This window comes from Pyrenophora tritici-repentis, chromosome 6 (genome assembly GCF_003171515.1).
Source record: "Pyrenophora tritici-repentis strain M4 chromosome 6, whole genome shotgun sequence".
NCBI lineage: Eukaryota > Fungi > Ascomycota > Dothideomycetes > Pleosporales > Pleosporaceae > Pyrenophora > Pyrenophora tritici-repentis.
Window position 1 is genome coordinate 2,257,409 of NC_089395.1, and position 23,750 is coordinate 2,281,158.

Sequence of the window (23,750 nt, forward strand, 5' to 3'; positions counted from 1 at the left end):
GCCAGGTCGCATCACCGATCCAAATCCAACAAAGAGTCTTAACGCCGAACACACGCTTCTCCCAGACCACGAGTCAAGTAAAATTGAGGCCGGCTTCGACCCAAAAGGATAAAGTCATCCTAACCCACCCTTGAGATGGAGGTGCTGCGGAGGGCAGGGAAAAACTTGTAATCATCGCAATGAGCACACCAGGGATTGTATAAAAACCGGGTGTGTGTGAACGGTCTGTAGGAACTGTATTCCAGCTACCTAGTCCAGATGCTATTTACAGTCAAGATGAAGAAAGAAGGTAAGACGCGAGCGGCGAGCCCGCTTTGTTTGGGTTGGCGCACGGCCCTCTCGTTGCCGGGGAAGCGACTAGGCTCGCAGCCTAGTCATGTGACTTAGGGCTCAGCCCGTTACATTACCCCCCTCCTTTCCCTTTAGCGTGTAGTTTTTTCCATTTCTTCCAAGCGTCAGTCTTTAGTACGTTGCTCACTGGTTCCCATGTCGGTTCAGTATAGTCCACCCACTTCACATATGCCTCCTTGATTCCTTTCCCTCCTTGCCCTATTGTCCGTTCGCCCAGAATACGCTCAACCAGCCATAACTCGTCTCCATCTATAAGTATAGGCCCTGGCTGAGTGTCTCCAACTTTCTGCGATGGGAAAGAGTCGTCAGGCGCGTAGCGAAGCAGGTCTACGTGAAAGACAGGATGGATTTTTCCCGGAACGTCAAGCTTATAAGAGTGGGAGTTGACCTGCTTCAAGACTTTATACTTTCCATGCAACCAGTCTAGCTTCTTGGAAGGTCGTGTTGTCTTCACGTTTCTAAGGTTTAGAAACACCCAGTCTCCCTCCTTGTATTGGGGCGCTGCTGTTCTTGTCTTATTAGCCTGATGCTGCTGTTTCTCTTGTGTCATCGCGATCGCGGCTTGGGCCCACTCTGTTGCATCTTGGAGTCTTTTGAGGAAGCCTTCTGCTAGTGCTTCGCCATCTTTCTTTGGTCGGTCCTGAATAGTTCGATCCTCTACTAGCTGAATAGGTTCATTGTGATATCCGTGCATGAAATAGAAGGGGCTTAGGCCAGTGGATGAGGCCTCGCGGTTGTTGATTGCTCCCATAACGACAGGTAAAAGTGCCAGCCAGTTTTCTTGCGTGTACGTGGCCCAGATTCGAATCATCTTTTCAATCTCTTGATTCATTCGTTCTGTTGCACCATCGGTTTGCGGATGGTAGGCAGTCGACAGGCGTTGCTCAACGCTAAGGAGCTTACAGAAATGCTTCCAAAGATCGCTAACGAATTGTGGTCCTCTATCGCTCGTAATTGCCGTTGGAATACCGTGAATAGGATAATGCCGTTCGAAAAGTCGTTGTGCTACGGCTTGTGCCGAGATATCGTGCATACCTTCTAGTTCAATTCCCTTTGTCAGCCGATCAGTGACCACCATACAGTTCGTTGCGTTATCCCGTCCAGATGGCGGCAAGTCGGTAATGAAATCGATTGAAAGTTCCCCCCATATACGTTCTGGGATCGGTAATGGTTTAAGGAGGCCCTTCTTTGTTTCTCTCCATATCGTATTCCTTCCGCAAATCTCGCAGTTACGGACAAAGCGTCGCACGTCGCTTGCTGCACCTGACCAGAAGAACTGCCTTGATAAGATTGAGTAGGTAAGATCTCGTCCGGGGTGGCCAGTAATATGCGAGTCGTGAATATTTTGAATGATTCGCGTGCGGAGTGGTTCGCAGTGAGGGATCCATGTCCGGTCTCGAAATCGTAACAAGCCTCTCTCGTCTAGGGTGCATTCTGCTATACTCACTAACTTCTCCTTCTGAAGCTTAGTAGGGAGGTTCCTCTCCTTATTTGCTACTAGTGTAGTAAGCTCCTGATAAAGCTTATCTTCTTGGCGGCTTCGGTGCCACAGATTCTGCATCTCCTGGTCCTCAAACATGCGTATCTCCTTTGTGAAGTCAATCTCCTCAGACGATAGAGACTGGATTTGAACACTCCGCAAGTGCTTGCTCTGGAAGAGACGGATAAATCGAGACCGTATTCGTTCATCGTCATAGTTGGCGGGTAGGTCTTGTTCTCGTCGTGATAGGGCGTCGGGTTTTCCCATAGTCTTTCCAGGTTTCCATTCCAGGGAGAAGTCGAATCGTGAGAGAAACTCTGACCAACGTACTTGTCTTTCAGACAGCTGTCGTTCGCGGTAGAAGTATTGGAGGTTCTTGTGGTCCGTCAGAACTGTAAACTTCCTAACCATACGTAGTTCAGGAGCCCATGCTTCTAAGCAACGAACAATAGCTAGAAGCTCCTTGTCATGAATTGGATAATTGGCCTCTGTTGGTGAGTGCTTCTTTGAGTAGTAAGCAACGGGTTGCCAGTTGTTGTTCTTGTCCTTCTGCAGCAATAGGCCGCCAGTTGCATGTCCTGAGGAGTCGGCTTCTACTAAGGTGTCCTTCTCTGGATCAAAATGGCCGAGTATTGGTGCTGTAATGAGAAGTTCCTTAATCGTTTCAAATGCTTGATTGCAAGCCTCGTCCCAATGAAAAACCATCTCTTTCTTAGTTAGGTTGATGAGCGGTTCAGCAATGTCCGAGAAGTTCGATATAAAAACTCGGTAGAAGTTGGCAAAACCAATAAATGCTCGGATAGCCTTAACTGACGTTGGTGTAGCCCATTCGCGGATTGCGATAATCTTTTCAGGGTCAACTCGAATACCCACTTCTGCTTCCACAATGTACCCGAGGTATTTGACTCGTTTAGTCTCGAACTCGCACTTGTCGATATCAATCTGCAGTCCAGCGTCTATAAGGCGTTGAAGAACCTTTCCAACCTTCTCTCTGTGATCCTGAAGCGATCCTGACGAGTAGATTAAGATGTCGTCAACGTAGGCTGAAACAAAGTCGTCAAGGTAATCCTGTAGAACACCATTTACGTAGCGTTGAAATGCGGCTGGTGCTCCTGTTAGTCCGAAGGGAGCAACCCGCCATTCGAATAGGCCGTATCTTGTTCGGAAAGCTGTCTTCCATTCTTCTCCTTTGGCCACACGGATCTTGTGGAAGGCTGCGATAACGTCAAGTTTTGTGAACCATTTAGCTTTAGCTACATTTCTCAGTGTTTCTGTGAATAGAGGCAGAGGGTAACGGTCCTTCCTGGTGATGTTGTTCAAGCCTCGGTAGTCAACGCAAAATCGGATGCCCCCTCCTGGCTTTTTGACCATCAGGACGGGTGCAGCTGCGGGAGAGTTACTTGCGCGGATAAAATCCTTGTCTAACAGCTCGGTGAGAGTTTTCCTAAGCACTAGTAACTCTTCTCGGCTCATGCCGTAGAGCGGACCCCATGGAATGGTCTTCTCGTTTCCGTCTTGATCCTTTTCAATCTCAATGTGGAGATCAACGCCTTTACGATGTGGGGGAAGTTTCTCAGCTAGGAAATGGTCGAAAGCCTTCAGCCATTGGTGGTACTGGGGTGGGAGCTTCGTCTTTGGATCGGATCGTTTGCGCGGTTTCAAAGCTTTCTCAATGTCGGCGATGGAAACAGCGAACAGTCCAGTGTCGAGCGCAATACCGTCTCCTTTGTTCTTCCTACGGCTTCTTCTCACCTCTGCCATGAATGCGGAAGCCATCACCTGAGTAGCCTTCATTAGTGGTGGCTTGTATGACGCTTTCTTGTGGTTCCATGCGCGGATGTTTGACGCGCCGATATCTAGGCAGCCTTGTTTGGCCGAAATTGTGACGTCGGCATCTTCTAACCAGGGCTTTCCTAGGATCACGTCGTAAGTTAGGCCAGGTACAACGTAGAAGAAGACGCGTTTCTGCTGGTGGCCGTCTATGTCTATCGAGGCGTAAGTAACTGTATCTAGGACAGTACTTGGTTCTGCGTTCTTCCCAGCTGCTTCCTCTAGCTGACGCGGGGCTATCTTGATTGATGGCAGTCTCAGAGATCGAAAGAGTTGTTCATTAATGGCAGAATAGCAAAGGCAACCTGAGTCAACAAGTCCAGTGACAAAGTCAGTTCCATTAAGTCTAACGTCCAGTACAAAGGGATCGCTATCCATCTTTTGCTTTCCGGTCTCTTTCCATTCTTTCTGAGCTGCCGCGTGTTCCTATTGCTCTGCTTCGGAGTCTTCTGGATCTTCCTCCTCTACAGCTGCCTTGGTGACCACAGTACTCTTTGCTGTCTTGACGCTAACGTGAGTTGGTCGTAGAGCGGCTGCTAACGGGCATGTAGCTATTCGGCAATTGTTGCGGCCGCATCGGAGGCAGCGTCGTTCCTGGCGTCGAGCATCGATTTCCTCTTGGTTGACCCATTTTGCTCGTTTTCCAATAAGTTCTCGGTCTTCGGGACGCCTAGATGGATATCCATTCATGTTGGTCTTGCCGCGGAGGCCGACAGCGTTCACTTGGGTAGTTGTAGGCTGCGTAGGTTCCCATTCCATCATGTCTTCAGGGGAAACTGCTGTGAGCGTGGCATTATTTGATTTTGCTGGTGGTTCATAGGTTAGTGCATTTTCAGCAGTTCGGCTACCGTAACGGCGGGTTGTTTTCGTCCATTGGCCGAACAACTCCATGTCGTTGCTAAGATCTACACACTTCTGAGCGAACCTTGCGTATGTGCTTGTTTCTGCTCCTGATGTACCAACAAGCCTATCCTTTATCCTACCACTTAATGCGTTGCGTAAGTAGGATATCTTCGTATGCTCAGGCCAGCTTTCTGCGTCAGCGTTGGCCATCTCTTTCTCAAACCGTGGATAGAAGGAAATAAACGTCTCGTCGTCCTTCTGGCGTATAGAGTAGAGGTTCTGAATGGCTTTCTCCTTCCGATTTCGTTCGCCGTAGAGGAGTTCAAGGCGGTCAAGCAGCTTGAAAGGGTTTGGCGATTCTTCTTTAACTTGTATCTCGTAGTATGTTGTAACGTTGGTTTTCGCTGCCCCATCAAGACGCATGTAGACGTAGCGTAGCTGAGCTTTTAGGCTTCCAATAGCTTGCGCGTCTTCTTCGATCTTGCCCTCCATCTCTAGCTTCCATCCTCGCCATTGTGATTTGTTTCCACCAAACGTAGGCGGGTGGGGTAAGCTGTGCCGCGGCTTTGGGGTTATAGGCACAGATGTGTTCGAAGTCTCGGAGGTTGGCGTTGGATCAGTGGTGGCGTCTGTATTGTGACCAGGCGTTTGAGGTAGCTCGTGCGATGGTGCTTCCAGCCTCTCCATCCTAGTGCTCATGTCTTCAAGTCTCTGTAGTAGCGACTGTAACAGCTGGTTCGAATCGTTCGTCGTCATGTCAGTATCCCCGGGGGAGCTCATTATAGCGGTGCTTTGGTTGCTGCGTGTTCTGCGTGTTCTGCGTATTCTGCGTATTCTGCGTATTCTGCGTGTTCTGCGTGTTCTGCGTGTTCTGCGTATTCTGCGTGTTCTTCTTGATCTTGACTGTATGTGAACGGTCTGTAGGAACTGTATTCCAGCTACCTAGTCCAGATGCTATTTACAGTCAAGATGAAGAAAGAAGGTAAGACGCGAGCGGCGAGCCCGCTTTGTTTGGGTTGGCGCACGGCCCTCTCGTTGCCGGGGAAGCGACTAGGCTCGCAGCCTAGTCATGTGACTTAGGGCTCAGCCCGTTACAGTGTGGACATGTGTTCTGCCATATGAAACCAGGTTATCCCGGAGGCTGTGGGCGGGAACTGGAGTATTCCAAATAGAGGGTCGGCGAGGAAGGATGGGGTGGAAATGAGGGATGGGACAGGGGATAGGGGATATCGGTCGAGGATACACGTGCATGCTCTATATAATGTTCAATCCGTGCCAATTCGACTTTATCTATGCTTTTTCCAGGGGGGATGGCGCAGTGGTAGTGCGCCTGGTTGCTTCTGCTAGCTTGCTCGCAGAGGTTGAAGGTTCGAATCCTTCTCCCCTCACCGCTATAATAATTCTATTATTCTAGCTTTACCAAAAAACATCGAACGGCTCCTTTCGAAACCTGGAAAGTTTTTCACCAATACCCCGCACGCTTAACGCTAGCCGCCGCCGTACAACCGAGCCACAAAGTACCGCCGAGACGAAAATATGCCGCAACTGCCGCTATATACAACAAACGTTCAAGGTCCCATGACTTTTTCCCCTACGAGGTTTTTTTCAGTCTTAGGAGCACGGGGTTATTATAGCAAAGGGATTGGTCACAAAGGTGGAGATAAACGGGTGTCTATTACAAGGTCTCTCTCTCTTTCCTGTATAGAAGCAAAAAACCCAAACCCCCATAGTCAAACTCGACCAAAGAAACGAAATCCTACGGGTATAGAGGGAAAAAACTAGTCAAACGGCCCTAGGCCACCGTCCTACATAGTCTCTGACTGAAAAAGGACGTTAATGGATACTACTACTACTACTACTACTATGCTTTTTCCAAACCGGAACCTCGGCCAACAGTGATATCAGCTGTAACTACGTCTGGCTAGTTTGCACCTATACTATCGCATCTCCCGACAAAGAAACAACATATATTCGTACACCGACGACAAGCTCGCTACACGGCTGTGCTTTATTCAAAGAACAACCAATTCAATGCATCAACCGTACGTAGAATCAATTTTTATCTAGCCTAGACGAGCTGAGTATAACTGACATAAGACCATCTCATACATCAAAAAAGAAACGTTTTCAAGTATCCAGAAGGGGTATCTCAAGTGTTACAAGTGCGTTGCCGAAGCTGATCAATCGGTCGTAGCCGGAGTTACAAAATGGAAAGAGGTCAAGAACAAAGAAAAAAAAGAATCCTCTAGGGGATGAGACATGGGATGCTTTTAGAGAAACAAATCGAGGGTACCAGATGGAGTCGTGGCGATGCCGTGGCGTAACAATTTGTCCCGTAGAGTCGCGTCCACAAAGCTGTGTGCCAGGGAGATATAGCCGGAAGAGCACGGTGCGTTCGTGTTTGGATGGGTCCCCCAGATTGTCACCAATGGTGAAAAAAAGCGGGCATGCTGTATCTCTGGAGCTAGTGCTGTATGAGACCGCGAGGGAACATCCGTGACGCCGTGGTCGCCGCTGCGCTAGCGGAAAGTGGGGCGTGGGCCGCAAGACCCTCCCTCGCCACACACTCTCTCACAGACCTCTTCTTGCGCAACGTCTTGTTCTCGCATCTTCCAACTTCTGCCAGTATCCACAGTCCACAACATATGACCGCAAAATGCACGATAGAGCACGGGCCGGAACTTCAATCGTAATGTTCGTCGATTCGCGAATACGTCACTGATGCTGCTTGAAAACCATCTTTCTCGGCTTGTTGTCCTCCACGGAGACTTTGACCTCATGATGCATCATGACGCCTTCTTGCTCATCGCGTTCGAATAGACTAGAGGTGCTTGTATGTCCATCTGGAAGAGTACCCATCGTAATCGCTTGCCAGTCCGGATGCTCTCTTGGCTTCTTCTTCGGACAGCCTTTGGAAGAGATGGTTACGGTGAAGTTTCCGAGGTTTCTGGGCACCAGAACCGGTTCGGAATTGTTCCTAGCTGGGCCGTTTGGGTGAGTTCCCGATCTGTGTGAGAGGGAAATCTCGGTCTGTTGTATGTCTGGGTAAAGGATGCCGCTGCCGCCCACTCCAAGGATTCGCTTGATCCGGGGTACGCTTGCGACTATGATGGATAGACCTGATACAGATCTGGAAACGATTAGCTTGATATTTGAATCATCTGAAAATGCTTACTGGGTTAGAACTACGAGGTCGACCGCACTATCTACAGTTTGTCAGTCTTCGGTGATGAAACTGTACGATATGACTTACGGGCAGGGTCATGACTTGAAGTGACATGCACGACGGCCCAAATCTGCCCTCCACTGACCAATGCTACACTGCAGAATTGTTAATCTTTGAATTTTAGGTAAAGGAAATCGACATACATTGCACGCACCCCAAAGAGCATTCCCGCCGACATGATCTTCTCTTTGTCCAACGACAACTTCCATAGCGTCGGAACTAGCCAGAAGGCCAAAGCGATATCCGTTACTATGTTGAGCGCAATCCCTGTCAGTAGGATTGGTGCTTGTCCGCACTGCAGCGAGTGTGTGGTCCATACTGGTAGCCCACATTGGAAGGAAACACCAAATAATGCAAAGAGAGCGTAGACGACAATCATGCCGTACAAAACCATTCTTGGCCATCGCGTCTGCGTCGCCACCCGTTCGATGAGAAAAGCCGAGGATATTTTGGAGAGCGTCATGGCAACAATGCCGAGCAGTGCTGCAGCATACATGGCCTAGATTTCATGGTCAGTTATGAGTGTATCCAACAGACGAAATCCACCGACCTGGTAGAACATGGTGATATCGTCAGCAGTGACATCATCTTCTCTCTTCCCCAGACCACCGCTGATGGCATACTGGTAGCAGACGGTCGTGCAAAGGTAAAACACCTACACCAGGTCAGTATGAATCGCCATAGGGCAGCGTGAGGTCTTACTGTCCCTGCCACAATCGCTGCGTCATCTCGCCCAAAACCGACTTTGTGAGAATAACCCTGGCCAAATCGCGCAACCAGTGCAAGCAGTACTACGCATGCCCAGGTGTAGGTGGAGACGAGGGCGAATCCGTTCCTGGTGGTTGCTGCATTGCGTGGGCCCTCGTTCTCACTTAGGGGCACCATTGTACAACATTGACAAGGTGTTAGCGGTACGCTGTTTTCTGCTGAACAAAGTAGGGACTGATCGTAGAGGTTAGAGAAACGAACGTGCGGTGTCAGCACACAAGACGCTTTTCCGCGCTCCCGCCGTTCTTGCCGTATAGATCTCAAATCGGCGCACCTATCACGACCCCCGGCGGCCCCGGGTCGTGACAGGTTCCACGGTCTTTTTGTGCCCAAGACAACAGCACGTGTCTACCCACTCAGGGCATGGACCGCGAATAACGGGCATTTCCACGTCCTTAACGGGCCTTTGATATTGTCTGTGCGTCAACGTGAGCAAAAGGCTAAACCGCTTTTCGTAACAAGGGTGTTCATCAGCTGCATGGCCATGCGTCTCGATAGATTACGCCTCGCCGTCACTGACAGTAGGACCGAGTAACGCCATCGATTTAGCAATAGCTGCATTCTTCCTCATCAATCTGATTCAATCCATAATCATGTCTAGTAAACAGGGCGCGGAGAAATATGCTAGATCCCGCATCCTACAAGCTCGTTGGCTTCGAGACGCAGCGGGCCGTCGTTTAGACGCCTCTTCCTCCGTCGCTTGTTCAACAAGGGTACCTGAATCAGGTCACTAGCGTGGAATTCCCGCCTCACCCGCGGACGTTGTTCGCGACGACGGCAACATGTCCCTTTTGTGGTTCGTATACGATGCGGGCCGCTCTGGACTGTGCGAGATTATGTTGGGATCAAATGTCGTATTCCAATCTCTTACCCATCCTACGTACTCCAAGATCAAGCACGCCTTCGGCGGGGGAACTTGGCCATCTTGGCCATCTTACCCCCAAAAATCAAAGACCAGGTAGTCACACAACAGGAGATCCCGACACTGTCTTTAGAGTCGAGAACGCGCTCACAATGCGCACGGTAATGGGACTTTGCGGACCTTGATCGAGGCCCTGCATTTTACCGAACGCCACGCATGAGTCGAGGCTGCTTTTGGCAGGCATCCCAGCGGTCTCGCTTCCAATCACCACGACCCGTCACCTAATGGCTTGCGGTATTCTTCCGGCCGTTCTCTTCATCCCATGCAGCGAGACCCCACCGCTTATTGAGAAGTTCTGTCACATTTAGACTTCCATGCTTCCTCCATCGACTACTGGAATCGCATCATTTGTGCCAACATGGAGCTAAACACCTACAAATCGGATGCCGATCTTGAAGTCGCCGAGCAAGGGTCGTCCAGCCAGGGAGAGAAGGCAGAAAGAGATGCGTCCGTTGCGCCTTCAGTGCCAGCACGGTTACCAGGGCAGCTTGAGGTACGCATAGCCTACGCTGCTACATCGAGAACACATGTTGACCCAAACAGCGATACATTAATCTTTCAGCTGTCATCAACTTTGCAATTATCATCCTCGCTTCATGGGAGTCGTTTGCAGTGACTTTCCAGTTTGCCCTAACCAATGGAGGTCCTGCAAGTATCTTCTATGGTTCCCTCTTAGCTAGCTTTGGCGCCTGTGCTGTGGGATTTTCTCTTGCTGAACTTGCTTCAATGTATGTCATTGTCATATTAAACAACATGAGTTTCCGCTGATAGTTGAACAGAGATCCAACAGTAGGCGCTCAGTACCGTTGGTCAGCCAACCTCGCACCTGCTGCACCTCGTTTCTGGGGTCTCCTCCAAGGTAAACGATATGACTTTCGCGCAGTAGACCTAAACTTACAAGAGCAGGATGGATCACTGTGGGCGCATGGTGTTTTGCCTGCAGCGGACCACCATCGATTCTTGCAAATTTGATTACTTCGCTTGCAATCTTCAATAACCCTAGCTACGAGCCCCAGCGATGGCACACCAGTCTTATCATGATTGCGATCATGATTGTACCTTTTACATTCAACCTCTGGTTCCGCAAACTGCTCGACGCTTTTGAGATTACTGGTGGCATTCTCCATATATGCCTCTTCGTCGTGGTCGTCATTATCTTCGTTGTTTTCGGACCGCGCAGCAGCCCGGAGTTTGTGTTCAAGACGCTTACTTGGGAAGAGTCTGGTTGGAACAACAAGGGCATATCTTGGGGTCTTGGTCTACTGAGCATGACCTTCTCTGTCACGGGAGCTGATAGTGTCTTGCATATGTGTAAGTTCGGTTCCTCTAAATTGTGTCTCCCCGCTGATCGTATATGCAGGCGACGAAGTGAAAAAGGTCCGCACGCGTGTGCCACGCAGTATCATCATCACATGTGTAGCCAACTCCATCATGTTGGTTATCTTTGCTACTATCCTCCTCTTCTACATGGGCCCGCTCGAAAAAGTCGTCGACAAACCACTCCCCATCCTATGGGTCATCTACAACATCACGGAATCCTCAGTCGCGGCCAACGTCATCACCGCGCTCATCGCCGTCATCTTCTTCTTCGCCCTCTTCAACATCTTCGCTTCAGTTTCCCGACTGGTCTGGGTGTTTGCCCGCGACAACGGCCTCCCTTTCTCAAACTTCTTTTCATATGTATGTTTCCTCCCAGCGTACACATGGCAATGACTAACAACCTCTGCAGGTCCACCCCACCCTTAAACTCCCCGTCAACGCCCTCATACTCGTCGGCACAATAGTAACATGCCTCTCCCTCATCTACATCGCCAGCGCAACAGCCTTCAATGCGCTCATCTCCCTCCAAGCCTTTGGCCTCCACATATCCTACTTCTTCCCCATCCTCTTTATCTTCCTGCGCAAGATCCGGGGTCCACCGCCCCCATACGGCCCCTTCAAAATGGGTGCTTACGGTATACCCGTTAATATCTTCGCGTTATGCTACATCTTCTTCGTCGTCCTCTGGATGCCATTCCCCCAGATCCTGCCTGTCACAAAGGACAACATGAACTACGCGGGCCCCATCTTCGGTGGCTTAGTTCTATGTGCGTTTATACACTGGTTCGTCAGCGCGAAGAAGAATTTCAAGCTGCCGGTTATTCGGTATGAGTAGGTTGGGTTTGGAAGCGGGGAGGCTTTGTCGTTGTTATTGTTGTTGTAGTCGTCTCACGATTTCTGTTCTTCATACGCAACGTTTTGCAGAGATTTGGATACCATCGTTTCAACATTCTCGCGCCATCGACAACAGCGGCGGCGGCGCTATTAAATAAACATAATAGCTTAGGAGACTACATGAGCTCTAATGATGTATCTATCAAATCAAAAGAAACCCACGATACCAGAGCAAGTTCCATCTTCCTTGGTACTTGAATCGGAAACATTTTGTGCAACCCAACTCCTCTTTTTCTATCAAATATTCTAGGGAAGGCATCCTTGCTTTGTGTAAACGCCACAATGACGGCCACGGCAGCGCTAAGGTGAGTGTTCGGCTGACTTCCACGTGGGTGGGGTTCCGCCGCTGTGGTTCATTGTGCCACGCGGCGACGCCACATGAGGCGTTAGTGTGGTGTTAGCAGGGTGTGGAGAGGTGAACATATTGGGTTACGAGCATTGGATTGAATTTCGAGTTTGGGTGATGATGATGGGCATATGGTTGTCTGAATAGGTGGGGCGTTGGAATGCCTTGTCCGTGGGCTATGCCTCTTGTCTCACGTGACGTGGGACTTCTGGCCCTAGAGTACGAATATGGGATATCTTATAGTATTGTTTTATATGGAATACTTGATGTGTTTCTACATGGAAAGGAAACGTGTTTGGGGATGTTTGATGTTAGATCACGCAAGAGAATATTTATGTATCTTGGTCTTGCTGGCTATTAGACATGTGACGCGTACATTCTGACTGACAACATCAACTTCACAATCTATAATCTCCATCTTGTACCGCACGCCCGGTCCACGCGATCTCCAAAATTCTAGACTTCACGACGAAGTTTTTCCCTATGTTCTTTCTGAGAGCGCAACACTGATTGCAAGACTCGTCATCGGCAAAGCCCGTCACCCCTGGAATTGCGTGATGAAAAGTCAGACAACCTCGTACTTCGGATGGTTCGGAAGGCGCTGAGTGATGACAATCATCGCGACTCGGTGTGCTTAGACAGCGGGGCTAGGTATGTCGCCGAGTGTGGAGAGATGAGAGCGCTGACGCCAAGGTCTTGTGTGGCGTTGAGTCGAAAGAACGACTATAATTATCATGTTGCTCTTCTGCCTCTTTGGTATCTTTAAAACTGGATCTGCTTTTGCTGATGAGCGCGCGCCAGGCTGCGCCGGTGCTTTCTGGAGCTGACTTGAATATCTGAGTTTTCTAGGTCTTATGGTCCACGAATAATGTTCCCATGGGCGAAAGGTCGACTTCCGAGGGAATACTGCAGATGAAGAGAAGAGTGTTGGAACGTTGACAATTGGGTAGCGATAGTTTTTTAGAAGAAAAAATAGACGCGTCCTGGCGCTGGAACCTATGCTAATCTAACATAAGGTAAGGGTATCTCGTACGCTTCGGGTATGGCGCAAGCCCGATCCGTGCGCAGTAAGCACGGCGGGAGAACACCCGGGAGCAATGCCTGAGGTATGACCCCGAAACCGGCAATTTTGTCCTGTTTGATTACGCGCAAGTTGATGATCGCGTATAGCTAAGATGGTTGGCCCGGCCGGCAATTTAGTCGGCATTCGGACTACACTGAACGCAAGATCTCTTCATCTTTCAAACTGGATCCTTGCGACCACGTTTTGACAATTTCCGTCTCGGCATGTCCTGTGAGAAGGAACGCTCGGGTAAGCAGCCTATGCTAGGCAACGCCGTGACTGAGTCGTCTCGACTGGCAAAAGTCTTACAGGAGTCTCGATTCATGAATCTGCCATAGGAAATTGGTGGTACCGTGAGTAACTCCAGGGCATCGGGATCGAATTCGTCCTTTCGTTCGTGGAATGGACTTTGGGTGACTGCAACCCCTGTTCTGGTGTCGCTATAGTTGCTCATCATCGAAAGCGGGTGACGGGAATTGCCTGCCTTATTCGATGAGAAGCTCGAGGTTGGAAGGGTGGCTCCGGAGTCTACCCAGGGCCAAATGCCACTCATGAAGCTCTTTCTGGTCTCAAGTATAGGCGGATGATCATTGGCGCCGAGTGAAATCCAACTCCAACCCGAAGGTCTATTCCACTCCTTGTGCATAGGAGGCGGTGGAAGGTGGATGAAGGGCTTCTGTGGTGTCCGGTCGCTGTCGCTCGATGAGTGAGTGATGTGGGAAAGAAACTCTTTGATTCTTTTAGGTAATAACCGAACGACCACTATTCGGATAGAGGGGAGTGACACGCAAATGAAACCTGCGGCCAGCTCAAGTTCTGTCCAGATGGTGACAGCGACGTAGTCCCACGTAGGGTCCACAGATATCTTGAATGTAGTGAGGGTCTGGAAACGGAAGATGGTTGCAATACATCCAAAGGTACCGATGGCGAACATGAATCCGACTGCCCACTTCCGCTGGCGCTTCATCTGAAGGTTTTTGATAGATACCAGCGGCAGAATTAGTAAGACGATGTCTTGCGCAATTGCACTAGCCGAGTTTGCGAAGGCTATAGCTCGAAGATCCATGCACTTCCCCTTGATATCCCGGTTCCAGAAAGATTCTATCGGACTGCAGATGAATACCGTGAAGAAGAAGATTGTGACCGAGTTGATGATAATGCAGGCTAGAACGATATAGGCAGTGATCCGGAAGCGTCGAGTCTGGAAGATCTCTAGGTAGAAAAGGACCAGAGAGACTTTGATGAGACCGAGGACGAGGACATAGGTTGACCAGCATATGAAAACTGTCTCAATGTTAGTAAAGCACTACAGGTGGGTATGCTATCGGATCATGAAGCTTACAGTAGCGGAGGACGCTCAGCAGTGCGCCATCTGGGAGGTTCCATAGATGCTCACCAAACCCCTCTTGTGTCACTACAACATGTTAGTTCACTATGCTCATTGTGACAATACCGATTACTTACTGCATATGACGCACGCGACAGGCAGCGCACATATCAAGATCGCAATGACGACAATATAGTCGTCTAATGCCAATCTTTTCGATATAAACTTGCCTGCGATCCGAAGGATCACACACACAATGGCCAACGAGTACACAACGATAGTGTATGTGAATATATCCGTTCGCTTCGACTCTCTAGATAGGTTGCACTGATCGGCTTGGACTCTCGCCGTCTGTAAACTTTCTTGCATCGTACAGTTGGCGAGCATACACTCAGCTACCGTCTGCGTAAGCTTGGAGTCGCGGCATATACAGTCGACATCGGATGCGGGACAACCGCTAACAGAAAGTGCACTTATTGTGCAAACAAGCTGAGAGAGAGTTAGTAAGTGCGACGCTTATAGTAAGTCACTACATACTCCACATGGCGGAATATCAGCGACGCCCAGCGCCCTCGAATTCACACCAGGCCCAAATGCCTCAACAACACCGATCGATAAGAAGACCCAAAAGACTGCAAGAAGCGCTCGAACTCTCATGGCTGGGAAGCCTTTGCTTGGAACCGGAACTTGAACGTGACATGGGGTTGGTCGGAGAAGTCGGGGGAGTATATCAACAAGAAGGATGAAGATGATCTTCCTCGAATGTATCACTTTGAAGGACGCGCGAACCTAGTCATTGCAATGGGCCCTGGTGGTGGAGGCTTGCGAGGCGCGTTTTTGGCTGCCGGCAATGAACCTGAAGTAGAGCCAATCATATCTGCTGGTGGATTCACCGCGGCAGAGTTTTGGGATTGAAGCCCTGCGCCGTCGTATTGACGGGACCAGGAAAGATGATCGGCTTATAGCGTTCAAGGAACTCCCAGTCAAGGTGCCATGTGCGATCGCTAGTTACTGGGTGGAGATGCAACGGCACGTGGCGATCTAGTTGTTCACTTCAAGGACAAAGCTTGTCTTGGCCGGTATAACGGCACTTCTCGGCTATGCGCATGCGTCACGCGGATCCCTGGGGTGTATCAATAGCGAAGGCAGGGTAAGTATGTGCTGGCTTCCAAAGGATAAATGGATGGAGGGTTAAACTTTGAGAGATGGTCTGAGCTCGCCGCCAGATTGGTCGTAGGAGACGCAGCACCCCATGGTTAGATACGGTAGTTTGGACAAAGTGGAACGCCACCTGCAGTAGTATAGTCAAGACGCAGTTGGAATAGGAGTAGGAAAGGGGGTGTGAAAAGCGTGGCGGCTTCGAGAATGTCGCTGGTATGCAAGTAGAGTTTGTTTAGAGTTTGAAACAAGTGGAGAAGGGGTTGAGCTAGCTTACGTCAGGGCTGTCAAAAGCTGGGGCACAACCGCCGCCAGCTTTCTTCTGCCACCAAGCCCCACGAGATGGGCTGCATACCAGTACCTTGAGCAGATCGTCCATGCAGAAGTTCGTACTGCCGCGACATTGTTTGCGCAATTGCGATGTGCTGCTACTGCACCACCCTACGTGTCTCCACCTATTTCCTCTCAAGGTGGACCCATCCCTTTTGAAAACAGTGGTACGCATGCGTATTCATATTCGACGTCGGTTCGAGCAACGAATAAAACCATAATAGCGACATTATGGAAGCCCATACTCGTTGCGCACGCATGATGCAAGTGAATACGACAGGCCCGCGTATGCACGGCTACCCAATAAGTTAGAAGCATTAGTAGACGCCTTTCATCCCGCAGCCGATGCGTCCCGGTAGGGGTCCGCGCAAGTTCTTACGGTACCTCCGTCGACATACCAGCTATCTGTCTTATTACTCCGTATCAGATTCGAGAATTGCGTCTACTATCTCCATGGGCGACTACGACGAAGAAAAGCACGCGAGTATACTATCGGCGCCATGTTCAAACTTCCAGCAAGTTCAGTGCAGCCATCGAATCGTGGCTCCAAGAACAATCCTCCCGAAATTCTCACAAGGCCTAAGACATCCTGAGAAATACCTCCGGTAGCCAATCTCGATTCGAAAGGATTCAACATGACACCTATTATCCAGATTGAATGGCGAGGCACAGGGGAAGCAGGAGAGCATGACTACGAACGGTCCGAAGTCTGGAGGATTCAGCGCTTGATGACCTTGTAGACGGAAGCCGTGGCTCCGTCGTGGTCGTGAAGGATTGCCCGCGAGACTCACCGTCGATGTGGAGGTCTTGACGTTTTCTTCGGACCATCGGTTCCAGATCGCCTACCCGGTTCGAGGGCTTACTTACCTCTAGGTATAGGACCTAGGTCTAGACGCTTTGGCGTTGTGAACATGTTCGTATTCGAAAGTATGCCATTGATGCATACACTATTACGATCGCTGGCTGAGTTGACCACATTCCCGGCTTCATTGTGTGCCAAACCAAGGTGTTCCCTGCGATGATTGAGTAGGTGCAGGTTCAAATCAGCTGCGGTCCTGATTCTTCTACCGCTATGCCCTCATGGTAGCGCGCTGGACGAGTCAAGTTGGCTTCCGCGGAGACATGGTAACATGTCGAGACAAGCGAGGTAAAGCTTGGACTTCCCGTCACAATCACATCCCCGTGAGAATTCTATCTTTGCGGAAGGTCTTGCGAGTGATAATATGATAATTGATACATGGTAGCCGCTTGTATACCATGAGACTATGATGGAGGGCGGAACCCAAGATCTTAGATGGCCCGAGCGCGTCCTGATTGAACGGTTGTCAGGTTTGAGTGAACAAGATTAGGCTAAGATAGGATGTTTCAGGGTTGGAAGAAGGTGGGTATACTGCGGATGCTGAAACCATATGTGGAAGTTACGCTACGCCCCCCGCCTTCCGTCCTGCGTCCGAGACACAGTCCGCAACAATCAATTAAGTGGGTCCTAGAAGGTTCAGATTGGATTGATTGATTACCGCTTTAAGCCTAGTAGTTACCTATAGGAGTTTAAGCCCTACCTAGATAGGTAAGTGGGTCTAGGAGAGTGACCGGATTGAATTGATTGTTGCGGAGTCTAGTCCGAGACGAAGACCCACAAAATTGGCGCGCGACCGAGAGCATACCTCAGTGAAATGACTACACCTTAGGAATCGTTCGTCCGATGCCCCGCGGACGGTATTTCCAGTGAACAATACCATGCCTCAAATCCTGTACTTTGAACACAGCATGCCACGTGGTTGGAACGTTCCGCCTCTTCAACGACGTCTGCAGGCTAGAAGTGTAAACTGTCGCAAATTTGTAACACGAGCGATATTCATTTTAGCGAGATCAAAACCTTAAGGGCGGCACCTACCTGGAAACCACTGTTCCGCTGTCGCGTGCCGTCAAGTTCAAGGAAATGACTTACGTTAGTTGACCCAGATATTGTAGTCTACCTAGGCTGCTGTTTCACCAATGTGCTTATTCTTCATGGGTCGTCATCATCAGTGGCTTACCGACTGTGGCCCGGAAGCTTTTGCGACCAGAGGATCCAGTCACATTTTTCCAATTTGTGACCAATCCATGGGGGGCATACATGAATGTTGCTCGTTGAAACTTCGCGCGCCAAACAAACTTCCCACGTCCCCTTTCTGCAGCTAACTTTGATTTAACCACCGTTCAAAGATGGCACACCCGCATATCCGCTTCTTCTACGCCGGTGTCATCATTCTACAGTCACAGGGACCGTATCTTGGCCGGTGTAGCGATTCAGAATTACGGACATCGAACACCCCCACTTCTTTAAATCTTGGCTTATCAAATGCAAATCTCTATGGAAGATAAGCAGGAATATTTGCATCGACAGTGCCCTGGCCTACGTTGAAACTTCTCTTCTGCAATTCATGTGAACCTTCCAATATGGTACTTCTATAACAATAACACAGAGACATGAGCATGAGAAGCATGCGGATCTCACATGGGACCTTACAGGAGTTCATCATCACACAATACCTGATACTCCCTCGTTTGTTCAGTCTGCCCATTTTTACTAGCTGTGTATAAAGTTCTAGGGAGTTTATCATGCTCGAAAACCAAAGTGGCGTCTACTTATAAGCTTTGACTCGAAGAACAAGGCATGTCCGAGAGGATGTATCCGACGATCTGAGAATAAATGATGACGAGGGTGTACGCCGAACTCAAACTTCCAATGACGGTGTCTGCAAGATAGAGATACTATGCACAGGGTTGTAGGGAACTTTTATGGTTAATCAGTGGTATTGACTCGGAACGTAGCTGTTGCGCATAGTTTAGCATTCTATGGCAAATTTTACCGATATGGAAAATCAAGACGCTCTTAAGTGAACGAAACAATGTAATTAACTGAGATCTAGAAGGGCAATATCATGCGCCTGACATCACCTGTATGGCTTCCAGTTCGGTCTCTCTCATCGCTTCCAAATTCTCGGAGAAGGTCATTATTATTCTTAGCGAGCGCGTGATATTTCCGACAAGCAGGATATCAACAGAACAACTGTTCTGCCTCTATTGTACCATTTCCAAACAAGGTAGTATCGTAATCTACGTTACATCCACGATCAGCTGAGCGGTGCTGGCAATCATTCGATTGAACGAACAGCTCTGTTACGGCAGTGAGGGATGGCTATGAAAAGCTCTGTCATCCAAGTTGAAATTCCATACGTTCTAGTGAACAAGAGTATTCACTGTATGGTAACAACCCCATTACAAACGTGGCTTGCGACCTCCACATCTCCTGCTTGGCACCATATTGTGAAGCGGCCCGGCTAGAGTCATTGTTGTGTATGACAATAATGAAGCGTAACAAAGACCAAGTTCACAACAAGTCTTGGACACATACTAAAAGCAAACCACGCTCTATGCCTTTCTTGACCACCAAATATCCACCTGGTACCGCTCCCCAACATGCATCTTCCAGTTACAACCGCGATCGCTGCTTCCAGTGTGCTTTCAGGCGCGCGATATGACACTTCGAGCTACAAGACGAGCGATGCTCTATCGACCTATGCGCCTGTCCTAGTGATGCGTCAGGATGCGTCTGCGTCCAGGCCACAAACTACAATGGCTTCAACCGTACGCACGACCTCGGTAGTCTCCATCACTTCGCAATCTCTCAGCAGCACTATGGTATCTGTAAGTGATACTAAAACCGTTGCATCGTCACTATTGCCATCTGCGCCGACGACAACGGCTACGTCCCATCTAGGTACATCCTCTGTGGCCACGGAAACGATCACGTCCCATTCGGGCACATCCTCCGCGCCCATGACAACGGCTACTTCGCATGCAGGCACGTCTTCTGCAGCCACTTCTACCCCACCTACATCGACTCCTGCTACATCTGCTCCCGCTACATCTACTCCGGCTACGTCTACCTCAATCAAGTCCGTTTCCACCACGTCCACAGCAGCCACATACACGGTAGCCAACTCCACCGCAGCTGCGTCTGCAACCCACAGCGCAGAACCAACTTCAGGCTCCACGCCCTGGGCAACTAAAGGCAAGATCGCCGGTATAGTAGTGGGCTCAGTACTAGGCCTGGTCTTCCTCGGCCTCCTTGGCTACGCGCTGTTTGCAGCATCTCGTGGCATCAACGTATGCAATTGCTGTAGTGATTGTTTCGGCAAACGCGACGATGATGAGGAGCCAGGGTGTTTACCTTCGCGATCTTCCGACACGTATCCGTTCCCGGAACGGAACAATCCTGGGCCAGGGACGGGGTATTACCGCCCTGCGCGGCCGCTTATGCAGGACCCTCTTCCTTTGACCATGCCACACCAGGTTAAGGATGAGCGTGCGGGAAAGTTGCAGCGGAAGCGGGGATAGTTGTGGGTTTGGAATGATATTTTCTTAGAGGGGCGTTGGGGAGTTCCATATTTGCTGCTGCGATGACGTGATGCCACGCAATGATTTATATTTTATTTACGTTGTTCGCACCAATATATCTACTCGTAAAATCGTACATTAGGGCGGAAAGTTTTTTTGATCTATGTAATCGAGGTCAAAAGCGCGAATTGGATTACGTTAGATGCCGTTGTCGTAGTGTTGGCTCGCACTGGCCTCTTTCAGGCTAACAGTACGTGGAAGGTGCGGCGGAACACAATCCGGGTGCACCTCGATCATTCCATCACTATTTTACCCTATTAACTTCTTTGTCATTTGTAGCGCCACCTCATCATGAGGTGTTTTGCCAATCGGTTCCTGTTCCTGTCCTGAATGCTAATGCGTGTGCAATGCGCATGCCTCACTAGGTAGGCGCTCACCACACTGCTCACTATGATCAGCCTCTCCTCGCGGCTAAGTACACTGTTGTCTCGCTCATGAATCATTATAGGCTTTTCGAACCTACTAGAGTATTGTAAGAAGCGCGCATGCTAATCATAACATCGTGAATGCACAGCGTTCCATGTAGCCACAATGGGACTGAAGGGCTTCCACACAGCGCATTCTTAACAGCACGGACTGAGACTACAAAACAAACCCAATAATATTCTCTCCAACCTATCAGCATCATAGATTACCGATCCAACAATGGCAACATCAACCATGTCTCAAAGCGGCGGTATGACGGGATTTACATGGCCTTCTCGTGCCGGATCTTCCCCATCACACGCCACGCCTTCATCTTCCTCGGTCTTGATCTTATCGCCGGCGATGACACCGACCGCTTCAGCCACCGATGCTCCGTTGTCTTCGCTCTCTGCGGCAGTTTCTGCCACATCGGGTAGTAATAGCTCGTCATCTTCCACTGCTTCCCCAACATCCACAGGCTTACAGCGTACTACACATGTGCAGGTCACTCATACAGTTATAGTAACCCCTACCGTGACTGTAGGCGTGAAGTCACCACCAGTTGGTGCTTCGACGACTGAGTACGAGCGTGGAACATCCTTCTCAATGTCTCAGCCTTTAGCCACGACCGCTATCACCGACAATTTTCCCCTTTCAACTACAGCGCCCAACCAGGAGGATACAGCCAGCGGTTCATCAAATCTGGGTCCGATGATTGGTGGAACTGTTGCAGTTGTGGGTGGCATCATGTTGATCTTCTTGCTGTATAAGTACTGCAAGCGCTCAAAGGCAAAGTCTTCCGACGTGGAGCTGGGTCAGTTGCCTTCCACCCGCTCTCGCGAACGCCAAGGGGTTTCCCGTTCCGTTCCGATGTCTCATAATTACGGCGTGAATCCAATTGCTGTAGCTAATGCGATGAATTGGCAGGACAGCAAGGGTGTCCAACACGAGGCTCGCGATACCGCTCGTGGCGCAGGCAAAGCATCAACACTTGATATTCGCCAGTCTGATCTTGCACAAGCACAGGGCTGGGACCGTCCATTTGATGCTGACGGATTTCAGGTCAGCCGAACGTACGGCGGTAGTAGTACCGGTCCATCCTCTCGTGTGCGGTTGCCAAAGCATGTACCACCTCGCAAGCCGGTTCCTGCAGCTCACCCTGTCGGTAAGCAACGGCATGATACGCAGCATATCTCGCCTGTTTCGCCGCTGACCGAGGAGGAGGCTCGGCATCGTGGCCCAACTGATTACTCCAAGGTGTCGCCGCTGAACTCACCGACAGGGCGACGATCTGGCTGGGCATCTTAGTTACTAAACGACAGTATTTTGTGATTACCATCCTTTATTCTGAGCAAATGAGACGCGCATTGGATCCGGAGTAGACTGGATTCGAGCGCAGGTAAGTAGCAAGATAACATTCGTGTTTGTAATTTCTGGGGCGCCCCACAAAATCAGCACGATGCCCAAAGCGCGATAGAGACGGTGATATTCCACCCCCAGGGCTATGGTAATCCGCCGCTTTTAACGCATGGTCCATGATTCTCGGTTTCGTGTATCACAATATACGTTGTTGCTCACCCCATTTGGAGCGCTTTTCCCACAATGTCAGCCAGAGTCCTTTTTTGCTTTTCCCTCACCCACGCCACTCCTTTGTATGTGTTTATCTTTGTTCTGCAATAGCTCGTTCGAATAAACCTCATTCGAACATCTCTACCGCTACACACGCTCGCTACGCTACGCTTCTCAATTCAAACATTCAACTCGATATATCGCAATCTCACCTCATCACCATGTATCTCCCACGCCAGAACGCCGAACCACAAAACGCTGAGGATCGCAAAATCGGTCCCATTCCTCTACCTCTATTCATCGCGATTTGCATCTTCGGACCCTCCATGGTTTCATTCTTCTGCTGGTTCATATACCAAAACACGGTTAAGCGCGCTCAGAACAAGAAGTTGCGCGCAGAACGTGAACAGGAGCGGATCGCGGAGGAGAAACTCATGGAGACGCACATCAACCATTTCCTCACAAACGAAGTACCTGCTGGAAGGAGATGAATGAGCCTTATCTCGGATACAAGCGCGTGAAACACGACTTCACGTGTGAGAACATTTCATTCATTGTTTCCGGTTAGTTGTAACTATTGTTGGGTCTTTGTCTTGTAATCTGATGGAGTTGGCAGGAACGTTGCTCGATAGGATTGCAGCTCTACTGGTAATGCAGGTCGCTACTTGTTGTCGCGCGCGATAAATCAATTTCTCTAATGCCCTCACAATGTCTTATGTTTCTTGCACTTCTTTGTCTCACAACTGTCTTGTACTCTCGCCATGGTGATGTGTTGCCAACACGTACAAATTCTTCACATGAAATATCACTCGAACACTTCCTAGGTACACTTCAAACCAGGAACGATATATTGCCGGCGCACCCACAGGATTCCACGAATTCCTCAACACTGAACAATCATGCCGCCATTCTACTCGCCCATCCCTAGCGCCATATCCCAACTGTATCACCAACACCAACACCCCATAACTCTGCATCACCAGAAGTTCCAGTCCCAGCCAGCCCATTCACACAACCCTTCCTTTTCCCCACCTCCCTAGCCCTAGCCCTCGCCCTTGTCTCCCCCCCAACACTCACAGCCTCCCCCCCAAACACCCCCACCCCTACCTCAACACTACTCATATCAGCGGAAGCAGGGACATTGATCTCCACGCCCGCACTCATCGGCATCATAGCAGCAGTAGCTTTTCTGTTTGCGGGCATAGGCTGGTTCGCGTGGTATGCGCTTATCGTGTTGACGCGGAGGAAGGAGCAGGAGGTTAGGGAGAAGAAGAGGGCTGAGCGGAGAGCTGAGAGGAGAGCTGAACGGGAGGTAAGGAAGGAGGGAGGTGAGTGATGGGAGGTAATGGGGGGAGTGGTAGGGGGGATGTTGGTGGATCGAGGGTTATAGGGTTGAGGATTGAGGATTGCTGTCTGACGTCTGCTGGTACTAACGTTATTCGATCCGGGCAATTGCGCTTCTCGTCTTTTTCTAC

General features: G+C 49.9%; 8 protein-coding genes across 8 annotated transcripts; 4 read left to right on the top strand and 4 right to left on the bottom strand.

Annotated features, from left to right (window-relative positions):
• Nucleotides 1-403: 403 nt before the first annotated feature.
• On the bottom strand, nucleotides 404-4,039 carry PtrM4_120800 (uncharacterized protein; the record flags this gene model as incomplete). The annotated part of the gene is made up of 1 exon (XM_066108438.1): nucleotides 404-4,039. The coding sequence occupies one exon, from the start codon at nucleotides 4,037-4,039 to the stop codon at nucleotides 404-406; it is 3,636 nt and encodes a 1,211-aa protein (XP_065961623.1).
• Nucleotides 4,040-4,087: 48 nt separating this feature from the next.
• Nucleotides 4,088-5,284, bottom strand: PtrM4_120810 (Retrotrans-gag domain containing protein; the record flags this gene model as incomplete). The annotated part of the gene is made up of 1 exon (XM_066108439.1): nucleotides 4,088-5,284. One exon carries the CDS (start codon nucleotides 5,282-5,284, stop codon nucleotides 4,088-4,090), a length of 1,197 nt encoding a protein of 398 aa, XP_065961624.1.
• Nucleotides 5,285-7,219: 1,935 nt separating this feature from the next.
• Nucleotides 7,220-8,615, bottom strand: PtrM4_120820 (uncharacterized protein; the record flags this gene model as incomplete). The annotated part of the gene is made up of 6 exons (XM_001935361.1): nucleotides 7,220-7,634; nucleotides 7,680-7,710; nucleotides 7,758-7,825; nucleotides 7,874-8,229; nucleotides 8,281-8,385; nucleotides 8,433-8,615. 6 exons carry the CDS (start codon nucleotides 8,613-8,615, stop codon nucleotides 7,220-7,222), a joined length of 1,158 nt encoding a protein of 385 aa, XP_001935396.1.
• A 1,163-nt stretch (nucleotides 8,616-9,778) lies between these two features.
• PtrM4_120830 (PotE, Amino acid transporter) lies at nucleotides 9,779-11,575 on the top strand (the record flags this gene model as incomplete). The annotated part of the gene is made up of 6 exons (XM_001935362.2): nucleotides 9,779-9,913; nucleotides 9,964-10,148; nucleotides 10,200-10,279; nucleotides 10,327-10,731; nucleotides 10,781-11,100; nucleotides 11,150-11,575. 6 exons carry the CDS (start codon nucleotides 9,779-9,781, stop codon nucleotides 11,573-11,575), a joined length of 1,551 nt encoding a protein of 516 aa, XP_001935397.2.
• A 1,646-nt stretch (nucleotides 11,576-13,221) lies between these two features.
• On the bottom strand, nucleotides 13,222-15,027 carry PtrM4_120840 (CFEM domain containing protein; the record flags this gene model as incomplete). The annotated part of the gene is made up of 4 exons (XM_001935363.2): nucleotides 13,222-14,327; nucleotides 14,386-14,457; nucleotides 14,508-14,859; nucleotides 14,908-15,027. The coding sequence occupies 4 exons, from the start codon at nucleotides 15,025-15,027 to the stop codon at nucleotides 13,222-13,224; spliced, it is 1,650 nt and encodes a 549-aa protein (XP_001935398.2).
• Nucleotides 15,028-19,680: 4,653 nt separating this feature from the next.
• Nucleotides 19,681-20,241, top strand: PtrM4_120850 (Mucin multi-domain protein; the record flags this gene model as incomplete). The annotated part of the gene is made up of 1 exon (XM_001935364.2): nucleotides 19,681-20,241. One exon carries the CDS (start codon nucleotides 19,681-19,683, stop codon nucleotides 20,239-20,241), a length of 561 nt encoding a protein of 186 aa, XP_001935399.2.
• An 828-nt stretch (nucleotides 20,242-21,069) lies between these two features.
• PtrM4_120860 (uncharacterized protein) lies at nucleotides 21,070-22,014 on the top strand (the record flags this gene model as incomplete). The annotated part of the gene is made up of 1 exon (XM_066108440.1): nucleotides 21,070-22,014. One exon carries the CDS (start codon nucleotides 21,070-21,072, stop codon nucleotides 22,012-22,014), a length of 945 nt encoding a protein of 314 aa, XP_065961625.1.
• Nucleotides 22,015-22,496: 482 nt separating this feature from the next.
• PtrM4_120870 (uncharacterized protein) lies at nucleotides 22,497-22,766 on the top strand (the record flags this gene model as incomplete). The annotated part of the gene is made up of 1 exon (XM_001935366.2): nucleotides 22,497-22,766. One exon carries the CDS (start codon nucleotides 22,497-22,499, stop codon nucleotides 22,764-22,766), a length of 270 nt encoding a protein of 89 aa, XP_001935401.1.
• Nucleotides 22,767-23,750: the final 984 nt, after the last annotated feature.